This window comes from Ochotona princeps, chromosome 18 (genome assembly GCF_030435755.1).
Source record: "Ochotona princeps isolate mOchPri1 chromosome 18, mOchPri1.hap1, whole genome shotgun sequence".
Lineage (NCBI taxonomy): Eukaryota > Metazoa > Chordata > Mammalia > Lagomorpha > Ochotonidae > Ochotona > Ochotona princeps.
Window position 1 is genome coordinate 29,472,923 of NC_080849.1, and position 12,499 is coordinate 29,485,421.

Here is a 12,499-nt window from a genome sequence, read left to right on the forward strand (position 1 = left end):
CTGCCCCACGGCGGCGGGGCGGGAAGTGTCTGAGGAGCAAGAAAGGATGCAGGTGGGACCCCAGGGCGCCGCCGTGCGCACCCGGCGGACGCGGCCCTTCCGATCTTTCGACTCAAAACACACCACAAGCGAAGTGGCACTGCTGCTGCCCAGGATACAGAGCCCTCCACGTCGGTTCCCAAAACTGCATGCTCTCTGAATCCCCGAGCCCGCCAGCCCTCCAGCCCGCCTCACCTGCCAGACGGCGGAACTCGCGCGCCCGCAGCTCGTGCAGGCTAAGCGAGCCGTAGTTGTAGACAAGCTCTGACGCGTCCGGGGCCAAGGCCCGCAGTCTGGCCCCCGGTTCTGCTGCCCTGCCGGCCATGACTGAGCCGTCCAGGCGGACCGGATCCCGGGAAGTGCGCGAGACCGGCCCGCGGCGACTCCGCCCCGGCCGCGCCTCCGGGGAGACTAGTTGGTGATAAGTCCGTGGCCCAGGGGCGGCGCCTCGCGTGTTGGCCGGTTCACCCCGGACGTATTGCCTTTTGGAGTTTCACTTCAGTCCTCCGGACCGGAGGAGCGAAGGCAGGTTCTTCTGGTCACTCTGGAGAGTCCCAGCAGAGCCCACCAGAATACCCGGGGCCGGCGGCAAAGCTCGGCTTGTGAGTGTTCCCCCTAGAGGCGTGTCAAAGAAGCAGCCGAGCTCTGTTGTCCATTCTGGGCTCCGGGAAGCACCTTCTCCACTCTCCAGCCTGCCCTCTGGTGCCAGGGACAGGATGGTTGCATCCTGGGGCATCACTGTCCCTCCTCTGGATGGAATCAGCCAAGGCCAAGTGCAGGACCGGGAGCAAGGGGCAAAGGGCAGATGTGCGAGTTTGTGGCTGGCACCTGAGCACTGGCAAGCCAGCTCTGTCCCTCCCTGCAAAGCCCCAGGGCCGCATCACACAGCTGAGGCAGTCGCAGCATTTGCTCCTGGCTCTGCCCATGCCACTACTGCCACACCGGTCATGTTTCAGATTGCCACAATGGACATTGAACCACCATGTGGGAGTGCCCCACTGGCCTCTCTTCTGTAAACCTTACTTTAGGCAACTGGCAGCTCTGTGGAGATCTGGCTATGTGCCAGGCACTGCCCGGAACACTGCAGAGTACCTGACACTGTGTACACCAATCAGCTTAAAAACAAAACAAAACAAACAAAACCCACCAGAATAAGGCCCGGTGGGACAGACCAGACTAGTTGCTAAATCCTGGCCTTGTACATCCAGGATCCCATACATATATGCGCCGATTCATGTCCAGGCTGCTCCACTTCCCCATCCAGCTTCCTGCTTGTGGCCTAAGCAAGCAGTAGAGGATGTCCCAAAGCCTTGGGAGCCTACATCCGCATGGGGGACCTGGAATAAGTTCAATGCTGAAGGACTACCCTTGTCAGAGTCTGGGCTTCCTTCGTGTTCAGTGATTCAAGCTTTGACAGTTGCAAGAAGCTGTACTGATTTGCTTGCCCGCCCTGGCCACCCCACTTACATTCTCATCCAAGGTCACCCCAGCTGTAGGCAGCTGCCTAGGTTGCCTTATACCCAGGCATTACACTGTTAGAAGAAAAGCAGCCAATAGCTGGTGAGCATTCTGAGCCTGTCAATTTTGTGTTAACTCTACCAGTATGCCAGCATAGTTGCTTATTCTTTTTTTTTAAGATATATGGGGAAGACAGGGAACACTGGGCTGGGGCACGCCACCCTAGCCCCCAGGCAAGGGAACTGCAGATTGCCCAGAGAAGGGGTTCTAGGGATACACGGGAGTAGGAGTGGCTGAGACTAAGTCTGGTAGAGGAATGACTTCTGGGGTCTTCCATGGACTGAGCCACTGCACTTGCAGGTCGGCAAGGGAGACAGAGTGATTTAGAGAAGGGAGACCATACGACACTTCTGGGGCAGGCCAGGGCACCTTCCCCCATGGGAGACCTGGGCTGGACTAAACAGCATCTCCCATGCAGAACGGAAGTGCCCAGAAACACCACCAGGAACACAGCCTGGCACGCAGGTAGAGATTCTAAGTACAAATCCGAGACTGTCTCTCCCACATGCCCAGCTGATCACCAGGTGTGGAGCCCAGGTTCTCAGAGGAGCGCAAGTTGTAAGCTGCAGGAGCAGGAGCTGTTTCCTGCAAAACTGTAGGCTTCAGGTGCAGAAGCTGCCTCCCAGGACCTTGGCATGGAGCAACTTAGCTTCCTCTGGGCTCCAGGGCCAGCAGCTGGACAGGTGAGAGGGGGCAGCGGCAGGTCCTCCGCACAGGGCTCGGGTGCTCACTGGATGATAAACGCCAGTGAGACCATAGTGAGGCTGGAGGGTCCCTTTAAATCAGGGATAGAGCAAGAAACGTGCCGACAGTCTTTTTCTAGAAGAGGTCTAGGGAATGTTGGTGAGGAGCACCTAAGGGCACCAAGTAGGGACAAGGTTTTCCACATGCCCCCACATCCTATTCTCCCTATACTTTTTCCTTAATTAAGTCACTGCCATGGCCCATTTCTTTTCTCTTTTTTTTTTTTATTGCAAAATCAGATATATAGAGAGGAGGAGAGACAGAGAGGAAGATCTTCTGTCAGATGATTGACTCCTCAAGTGACCTCAACAGCCGGAGTTGTGCTGATCTGAAGCCAGGAGCCAGGAGCCTCTTCCAGGTCTCCCACGCGGGTGCAGGGTCCCAAGACTTTGCGCCGTTGTTGACTGCTTTCCCAGGCCACAAGCAGGGAGCTGGATGGGTAGCGGGGCTGCCAGGATTAGAACTGGCACCCATATGAGATCCCAGTGCATTCAAGGCGAGGACTTTGGCCGTTAGGCCATGGCACCGGGCCCAACCGTTGATCTTTAACATAAGGCATTGGAGTGTGAACAAATCCAAGCAGTTAGGGAGCCACATCCTGCTCATGCCTTAACAGAGACCTATGAAGAAGACAGATTAGGAGCTCCAAAGTGTCCCAAGAGGGTATTGGCCTGAGGACAATGATGCCTGAGGAGTGTCTGCTTCGTGCCACTAATGGGTGAGAAAGGTCAGAGATGCAAGGGAGCCAAGCTAAAATTGACTGAATGGCCAGTGAGGACAAGGATTAAGCAGATGATAAAATTAAGCGATTAGGGCCCAACACAATGGCTCAACTGGCTAGACCCCCCCACACCCGCCATAAGCACTGGGCTCAAATATGGGCACAGGATTGTGTCCTGGCCCCTTGCAAGTGCCAGGATCCCATATGGATACCAGTTCATGTCCTTGCTGCTGCACCTCCCATCCAGACACCTGCTAGTGGCCTGGGAAAGCAGCAAAGAATGGGCCAAAGCTCTGGGATCCTGCACCTATGTGGGAGACCCGTAAGAAGCTCCTGGCTTCAGATCAGCTCAGCACCAGCTGTTGTGATGGAAGATCTTTCTCCCTGTGTCTCCTTCCCTCTGTAAATTTGCCTTTCTCCAAGTGTCTGCAATAGCCAGGGCTGGACCAGGTCAAAGCCAACAGCACAGGGAGCTCTGTTTGGGTCTCATGGGCAGCAGTCAAGGACTGAACCAGCACTTGCTGCCTCCAAAGGTGCACCTTAGCAGGAAGCTGGCATTGGCAGGTGAGGCTCCAATCCAGACCCTCTGATAAGGGACAGGAGCATCGTAAGTAGCATCTGATGATGGTAAATGCCCACTCCTACAATGGCCCGATCTTACATGGTGAGGAAGCATAGAGGCTTTTCCACTAAACTCCAAGGATTGCTGTCTCTGAGATTTGGAGGCTGTGTGTGTGTGTGGGGGGGAGGTAGTTGTGTGGTGGGGAAGGAATCTCTGTCTTGTGATGGATTAAACTTTCCACCCGGAAGAGGTTCCAGGTTCCCGCCTTCGGATCGGCGCACACCAGCCGTTACGGCTCACTTGGGGAGTGAATCATCGGACTTCCTCTCTGTCTCTCCTCCTCTCTGTATATCTGACTTTGTAATAAAATAAATAAATATTAAAAAAAAAAAAACTTTCCACCAAATGGTCAAGAGTAGTGGTGGGGTGTGGTGATGGTAAGGAAAGGCTGAATTCGATTTTGAGAAAGATATTTATGTGTATTTTCTCCAGGCTGATGATGTAGTATAAGCAGGTTAAGATGCTGCCTGCAATGCTGGCATCCAATATCAGCTCTAGTTGGAATCTGGGCTCTTCCATTTCCAATTCAGCTCCCTGTTAATTGCCTAGGAAAGGTAGCAGAAGATGGTCCAAGAGCTGGGACCCATGCCTCTCATAAGTGAAACCAAAATGAAGCTCCTGGGGCCCCACATGGTAGCCTAGCAGCTGAAGTCCTTGCCTTGAATGCCCCGGGATCCCATATGACTGCTGGTTCTAATACCGGTGGCCCAGTTTCCAACCAGCTCCCTGCCTGTGGCCTGGGAAAACAGTAGAGGACAGCCCAAGGGCTTGGGACCCTGCATCCGCGTGGGAGACCTGGAAGAGGTTCTGGACTCCTGGCTTTGGATTGGCTAAGCTCCAGCCACTGCAGCTGCGTAGGGAGTAATTCAATGGATGGAAGATTTTCCTCTCTGTCTCTCCTCCTCTCTGTATATCTGACTTTCCAATTAAAAAAAAAAAAAAATGAAGCTCCTGGCCAGCAGATGGTCAGTGCAGCACTGGCCAGTGCAGCTACCTGGGAAGTGAACCAATGGAGGGAAGATTCTCTGTATCTTCTTTTCTCTCTGTACCTCTCTCAAAATCAATCCATAATCCTTTTCAAAAAATAATGTGTATTTCCTGCTAAAGTGAAAGGCACACCTCTCTAACAATGAGAACCTGCAGTCCTCGCTATTCTGGTACCCAGGGAATCAAGAGGGCTGGCAGAGCAGAAAGTGTTAACACAGGCATAGCAGTGGAGCAAGTTTGTATCCAAAGTCTGGCAGGGCATTTGGGTGGGCACAGCTGGAGGGCAGGGAGAAAAAGCTCAAAATCCCAGGAAGCTCCCTCCCAGAAGTGCGCACAAGACATTCTCTGTGAACAGAGCTGAAAGGGCATCTGGGAATCATGATATGGCTGGAACAAGGCTTCATTGTATCCATATTCCTGGTATCTACAACCACAACACCCAGAAGTCGCTGCAGGCCACAGGCACCAGAGCAGCCACCCTCCTGATCTTTATTCTTGGGAGCTCAGCTTCTGCTTGTGCAGGGCCGCTGGGCCACACCGCCCTGGTTCCTCTCGACTCACATCTTTCCTAGCTCCCTCCACTTTTATGAGAATGAGACGACAGGCAGAGGATCTGACACCAGTGTTCTAGTCACTGACAGAGTATGTTCGAGAATGCTGTCAACTGTTTGTTATCAAACAGCTGAACCCTGCTGAACTCACACCTGACCCTGAACTCAGCAAACGTGTGACAATACCCTGCACTCCGTGCTGTGAACAAGAACTATCTGATGTTCAGGTGTTCTGGCTTGGCAGGACGGTGCACTGGGCTTGTGTGGGCTGCCCTTCCAACATCCACTTGATTTATGACTGTGATACTATTATTTGAGAGGCAGAGAATGAGAGAGCTCCCTTCTGCTGGTTCACTCCCCAAATGCCTCAATAGCTAGTGTCTGTCCAGAGCCAGAAGCAATGAGTTCTTTCCTGATCTCCCACTCAGCAGGGACCCAAACATACCATCACCTTTTGACTCACAGGGTGCATGTTAGCAGAAGCTGGAATTGGGAGCTGGGCTGGGAATCAAACCCAGGCTCCATGATACAGGGCACAGGGATCTTAACTGCCACCTTAAGTGCTAGGCCAAACATCTGCCCTGCCCTTCTCATTGTGCCTTGGAAACCAGCAGGCACTGGACAGGCATGTGCTGCTGCTGGGACTACCCTTGCTCCAAGGTCACCTCATGGTTCTTGCTACATCAGATGGGTAGGCCTAAGCCTCTCAGTGTGTGACTTTCTCTTACATACTGTGCAGGATGTTAAGGGATGGTTTGATCAAAGTTACAGATTTAATATGAAAAGTCACTCCTTTGATATAAAAAGGAAACATGTAATTTCAATGCCTACTTGCATTTCTCTGAAAGCAACGAGGGAAAGAAACCTTAGCAAAAACCTGACATGAAGCAGGGGCTAAGAGAGCTAAGAGAATTAAAGAAAAGGAAACAGAATCCTGATCAAGCCATACCTGAAGCGTATCCTACTGCTGGACTTTTAAGTTATATAAGGCAGTAACTCTTTGGAGTACTTAAGACGAACTTTCAAACAAAAAATATCTAATGCATGTTAAAGACATACACAAATAGAAGACAGAAAGTGAACCAGCTTGGAGCACAGTGGGTAAAGCTACCACCTGTGATGCCAGTATTCCATATGGGCACCAGTTCATGTCCTATACACTCCAGTCCTGATCTAGCTCCTGCTAATGTGCCTGGGACGGGAAGTGGAGGACAGCCTCTGCCACCCACATGGGAGATGAAGCTCCTAGAACGTGGCTTCAGCCTGGCCCAGCCCTGATCATTGTGGCCATCTGCAGAGTGAACCAGCAGGTGCAAAATCTCTGTTTCTCCCTCTCTCTGCAATTCTTTCAAGTAAATAAACAGATTTTTAAAAAGAAAGAAAAAAAAAGGACATAAAGGGTGAGGCATGGTGGCCTTGAACTTGCTGGGATCCCATGTGAGCGCTTCGTGTCCCAGCATCTCCGCTTCCTGTTCAGCTCCCTGTTTGTGGCCTGGAATGGCAGTAAAGGACAGCCCGGGGCCTTGGGACCCTGCAGACGCGTGGGAGATCCGGAGGAAGCTCCTGACTCCTGGCTTCAGATCAGCTCAGCTTGGCTCCGGCCATTGCAGCCACTTGGGGAGCGAATCATCAGATAGATCTTCCCTGTCTCTCCTTCTGTGTATATCTGACTTTCCAATAAAATTTTTTTTAAATAAATAAATCTTAAAAAAAAAAAAAAAGACATAGAAAGTGACCATTTCTATGAAAGAACAAATGCAACACTGTGGGCCTAACACGGTTAGCCTGTGGCTAAAGTCCTCACCTTGTACATGCTGGGATCCCATATGGGTACCAGTTTGTATCCTGGCTGCTCCATTTCCCATCCAGCTCCCTGCTTGTGACCTAGGAAAGCAGTCAAGGATGGCCCAAAGTCTTGGGATCCTACACCCATGTGGGAGACCCAGAGGAAAATCTTGGCTCCTGGGCTCATATCAGCTCAGCTCCGGATGTTGTGGCCACTTCGGGAGCGAACCAGAAGACGGATCTTTCTGTCTCTCCTTCTCTCTGTAAATCTGACTGTCCAATAAAAATAAATGAATCTTTAAAGTAAAAAAAAAATACAACATTGTGGACTTCAAAGAAAGAATACTTGAAATGAGAGGATTAGTAATTTATGAGCCGAGGTATTAATCATGATAGTAAGATACAATTTTGCTCTCTTATTAGATCCCAGACACCAGACTAACATTTCTCATGACTGGCTCACTTCATCTTCCAGATAATCCCAGAAAGCAATTATTTTCTTTTGAGACTACCACTTGTTCTCCCTTCCTTCCAGAGTAAAGCTCCCAACTCATGCTAAGTACATGGCCCATGAGTCTCTCAAGGCCGATTCGCTCACATCAGGATGTCCTCAAAGCCCAGTCTCATCTCCTCCAACCTAGAGGCTCTGGGAGCCCTCGGCCACAGCAGCTAAGATGCTGCTCGGGATGCCCTCATGCCCTACAGGATCACGTGGGTTCCAGTCCGGGTTGGCCCCAGATTCCAGCTCATGGGCACCTTCAGAGGCAATAGACTCATTTGCCCAATGACTCCATGTTGCAGCAGGGTAAGCTCTGCCCTATCCCTCAGGGGAAACACTTCACATTACTTCCAGACCTTCTCTGTATCATTGCTGGGGGATACACATCCCCTGACTTCAGCCATCCCATGCATTCAGATGCCTCAGAGTACTGTTTAAGTACTATTCAGACCATCATCCACTCAAATGCCAAGACCATCCATCCATTCAAATGTCAAGGCAGCCCAAGTAAAACCCAACAGCAGCAGCCACATCTTTGAAAACTAAAGGAAGGAACTTAGAACTACCTGGCAAATTCCTGGAATAATTGGAAGTACACTTGGAAGAAGGAACAAGACAGCATATTTTGTATGGTGTTTCCATTTACAAACAGATTAAAATACAAACCTAATGACCTGAATGTCCTCTCTATTTCCTATGTCCACACCCTAAAGAGAGTAACAGATCTCGCAAAGTGGATGCAATTGTTTGGACTGGGTTTGAGTGTGTCCCCAATAGGCGCAGGTGCTGAAAGTTTGTTCCCCAGTGTGATGTTGGGAGGTTCTGGAACATTTAAGAGGTGAAGTCTGGAAAGAAGTGATCAGCCTCTCAGAGAAGTTAATGCTTTTTTCATTGGAGTGCATTCCCAGCAAGAAAGCTACTGCAAGCAAGCTGGCGTCTCCTATGAATCTCTCCTGCTTCCTGCCTCACCACATGACATCCTCTCTGCATACACTTATGCTGCAGTGATGCCACCTGCCTAAAGCACCTACCAGTAGTACATCTTCATTTGTTTTACCAGTACAAAGAAAAATGAGAAGTCGCAGGATAACACAAAATCAGGCAAATCCGGTGAAGAGAGGTTCTTGGGGATACCCAAAGGGAGGTCTAAAGGCCCAAGGATCTGGGTAATATTCTGCATGTGTGGGCACATACTGTAAATAATAAGCAACGGTTCTGGAGATTCCACTAGATTTCGAGCATCTAAGATCCACATAAGAACCCTGCCAACTCAAAAATGAAATTCCAATCAATTAGGGAGATAAGGAAGGTGATGTATTTACATGGCAAGTCTTGTAGTCTTCAGTGATTGTAAGCATGTAGTTGTTAAGTCCCCTACAGTGCACATCTGTTAACTCTGTGTATCTTCACAGTGTGATCTTCACCACAACTGGCAAAGTACAACCATTCGGTGTCGTCTTCATTCTGTTCACAGCTTTCACTGCAGTTCTTCCAGCACAGCTTTGTGATAGCAAGCGTATGATTTTGGCTGGAAACAAAGAAAAATGAAATTAGCATGTTATAACCACAACATATTTCAACAAGTGTCAACAACATGTTAATTTAATTAATATGGGGCTGATTTTGTGGCACAATGGTTTAAACTATTGCTTATTCTCAGCTGCCTGTTGGCCCAGGCGCATTCACTGCAGACATCTTGGGAATGAATCAGCGGAGGGGAGCTCTCCTATCTCATTTTCTCCGTTTCTCAGATAAATTAAATAAAAAGTAAGGAAAGAAAGTGAAAGGTTTCATGAACTGCACAGGGAGAATCTGAGTCTTCCGTGTGGCCTATTACTGCATGACTTGGGGAGAGACCATCGCATTACGCTCCCCATCTCCCCAAGACCCACCCAGAACACTACCCAGTACAGATTAATAGTAGCTTTCTATGAAAGTGCAATAACTGGGGTCAGTGTGGTGGCACAACCTGTTAATCCTCCACCTGCTAGTGCAGGCATTCCACAAAGATACCAATTTTTGTCCCAGCTGCTCTACTTCCCATCCAGCTCCCTGCTTGTGTCCTGGATAAGCAGCAGAGGATGGCCTAAATCCTGGGACCCCTGTGCCACGCGGGAGTCAAGAACCAAGGCCCCGGATCCCAGCTTTGCATCTCCTCAGCTCTGGATGCTGCAGCCATGTGGGGAGTGAATCCGCAGATGACAGCCCCCTCTCCTCTGTAAAATCTGCCTTTCAAATTAAAAACATCTGGGCCTGGCACAGTGGCCTAGTGGCTAAAGTCCTCGCCCTGAATGCCCCGAAATCCCATATGGGAACCAGTTCTAAACCCGGCAGCTCCACTTCCCATCCAGCTCCCTGCTTGTGACCTGGGAAAGCAGTCAAGGACAGCCCAAACCCTCAGAACCCTGCACGTGGAAGACGCGGAAGAGGATCTGGGCTCCTGGCTTCGGGTCGGCACAGCACTGGCCCGTTGCAGTCACTTGGGGAGTAAATCATCACACGGAAGATTTTCCTCTCTGTCTCTCCTCCTCTCTGTAAATCCACCTTTCCAATAAAAATAAATAAATCTTATAAAAAATTAAAAGCATCTTAAAAACTAAAGTTGAATAATCTCAATAACCTCTAAAAATCTAAACTGCAAATTAGACACTCAAATAAAAAAGTAATGAAGTCAGCAATCTACAAAGGTGTCAAGGCACCAACACTGAAAAAAATACACAGCACAGGAAGTTATCCTTTCAAATGCTCAAACCTGTCACCAGGTTCACTCTGAATACAGACGTAGGGAGGGAGTATAACCTTCAAGTTATGAAACATTTTTTTTTAAAGATTTTTTTATTACTATTGGAAAGCCGGATATACACAGAGGAGGAGAGACAGAGAGGAAGATCTTCCAGCCGATGATTCACTCCCCAAGTGAGCCGCAACGGGCCGGTACGCGCCGATCCGATGCCGGGAACCTGGAACCTCTTCCGGGTCTCCCACGCGGATGCAGAAACCCAAAGCATTGGGCTGTCCTCAACTGCTTTCCCAGGCCACAAGCAGGGAGCTGGATGGGAAGTGGAGCTGCCGGGATTAGAACCAGCGCCCATATGGGATCCTGGGGCGTTCAAGGCGAGGACTTTAGCCGCTAGGACACGCCGCCGGGTCCATGAAACACATTTTTAAAATCTGCCATCAAGACACATGCAACCAAATGACTTCCCTCACAAGTTGTCACCCTGCAAAGTTTTAACACAACTGCTGTGCCCCCAGGTTTTCAAAAAAAAAAATTTTTTTTTGTAAGATTTATTTATTTTTATTGAAAAGTCAGATTTATAGACAGGAGAGACAGAAAGATCTCCCAACTGCTGGTTCACTCCCCAAGTGGCTGCAACAGCTGGAGCTAAGCTGATCCAAAGCCAGGAGCCAGGAGCCTCTTCCAGGTCTCCCATGCGGGTGCAAGGTCCCAAGGCTTTGGACAATCCTTGATTGCTTTCCCAGGACATAAGCAGGGAGCTGGATGGGAAGTAGAGCAGCCAGGACATGAACTGGCATCCAAATGGGATCCTGGCACATGAAGGGGGAGGATTAGTCAATTCAGCCTTTGTGCTGGGCTATTTTGTCAGCTAATCACCACAAGGTGAGAAAGAAGCTCTGAGAGTAAGAGTAAAATCTAAGCAAACATGACTACAACAAGCACTAAATGTTTTTGGCCAATATAGAGGCAAGCTCCACTGTAGGACGCAACCTTGTACAAAATGGCCTCAAAAATTTTTCTCCATTGTGCTATTTACGTTGGAGCTTACCTGAATTGTATTTTAAACAGTATGGACATTAAAAAAATTTTTAAAAATATGACCCCTGCTAGTATTAGGACTTTTCAAAGTTTTGACATTTTTAAAGAACAACATGAATTTTCAAAAACTACATTAAAAATGATCCCTGAATATTAAGCTGCTGTCGACAAGGCTAGCATTTCATATTGGAGCACTGGCTCCACAGTAGGCTGCCCTGCTTCTGGTTGAACTTCCTACTAATGTGTCTGGGAAAGCAGTGGGAGATGGCCCAAGTACTTGGGCTCCCGCCACCCACGTGAGAGGCCAAGATGGAGCTCTGGCTTTTGGTTTCCACCTAGACCAGTCCTAGCTATTGGAGCCATTTGGGGAGTGAACCAGCAGATAGAATAAATCATTGAGCTCTCTCTTTCTCTGACCACCTTTTGAGTAAATAAATCACCCTACAATACAAACAACAAAATGATCCATGTTAAGGCTGTGAACAGCAGGTGCTCTACCTGAGCTCAGGCAGCCAAGGCCATGCCAGGGCATGAGGTTCACAGAGCACTTGCCTGTGCTTCAAAGTCATGCAGAGCACTGAGAGCCACCCAGCAACTTGCTCAATTATCAGATGTGAGGCACAGTGTTCAATCCCAGGAGAATGGCTTTCAAATACTCCAAAACACCACAAAGCTTTAATTCAACTTCAATAAGAATCTACTGTGCAACCCAACGCAATAGCGTAGCGGTTAAGGTCCTTGCCTTGAAAGCACCGGGATCCCATATGGGCGCCGGTTCTAATCCCGACAGCTCCACTTCCCATCCAGCTCCCTGTTTGTGGCCTGGGAAAGCAGTCGAAGACAGTCCAAAGCTTCAGGACCCTGCACCCGCGTGGGAGACCCGTAAGAAGCTCCTGGTTCCTAGCTTCGGATAGGCTCAGCTCCAGCCATTGCAGCCACTTGGGGAGTGAACCATTGGACAGAAGATCATCCTCTCTGTCTCTCCTTCTCTCTGTATATCTGCCCTTCCAACAAAAATAAATACATATTTTTAAAAAAAAAAAGAAAAAAAGAACCTACTATGGCCAAATTCCAAATACGCCATTATGAAAACCACTTTCTTCTCAACTCTCTATTGCTTCTAATAACAGTATTAAGCAAACAAACAATGTGGTCAAGCAGACTTGTGAAAACCAACATTAATATACAGAACTACATGACTTTCCAGTGAGGTTAACACAGTTCCATTTAGTAGAAAGTACCATAGAGGGAGAGT

At 49.1% G+C, this 12,499-nt stretch overlaps 2 protein-coding genes across 3 annotated transcripts in view; both read right to left on the reverse strand.

Moving 5' to 3' along the window:
* The window catches only part of MOCOS (molybdenum cofactor sulfurase), a 46,301-nt gene extending 45,483 nt beyond the window's left edge, over positions 1-818 (reverse strand). The window contains exon 1 of the mRNA XM_004579693.3: positions 235-818. Coding sequence (XP_004579750.2) covers positions 235-364 — 130 coding nt within the window. The 5' untranslated portion in view covers positions 365-818. The remainder of the gene's footprint in view (positions 1-234) is intronic.
* Positions 1-12,499, reverse strand: part of ELP2 (elongator acetyltransferase complex subunit 2) — a 57,490-nt gene that overhangs the window by 2,731 nt on the left and 42,260 nt on the right. Inside the window, exon 22 of one of the 2 annotated variants that reach the window (XR_009247075.1) lies at positions 8,789-8,994. Coding sequence is in view for 1 of the 2 variants with exons in the window: in XM_058676992.1 (XP_058532975.1) it covers positions 8,841-8,994 (154 nt within the window). In the remaining variant the exon portion in view is untranslated. Of the gene's footprint in view, positions 1-8,758; positions 8,995-12,499 lie in introns of those variants that run through there. The other variant, XM_058676992.1, reaches the window with a different exon arrangement.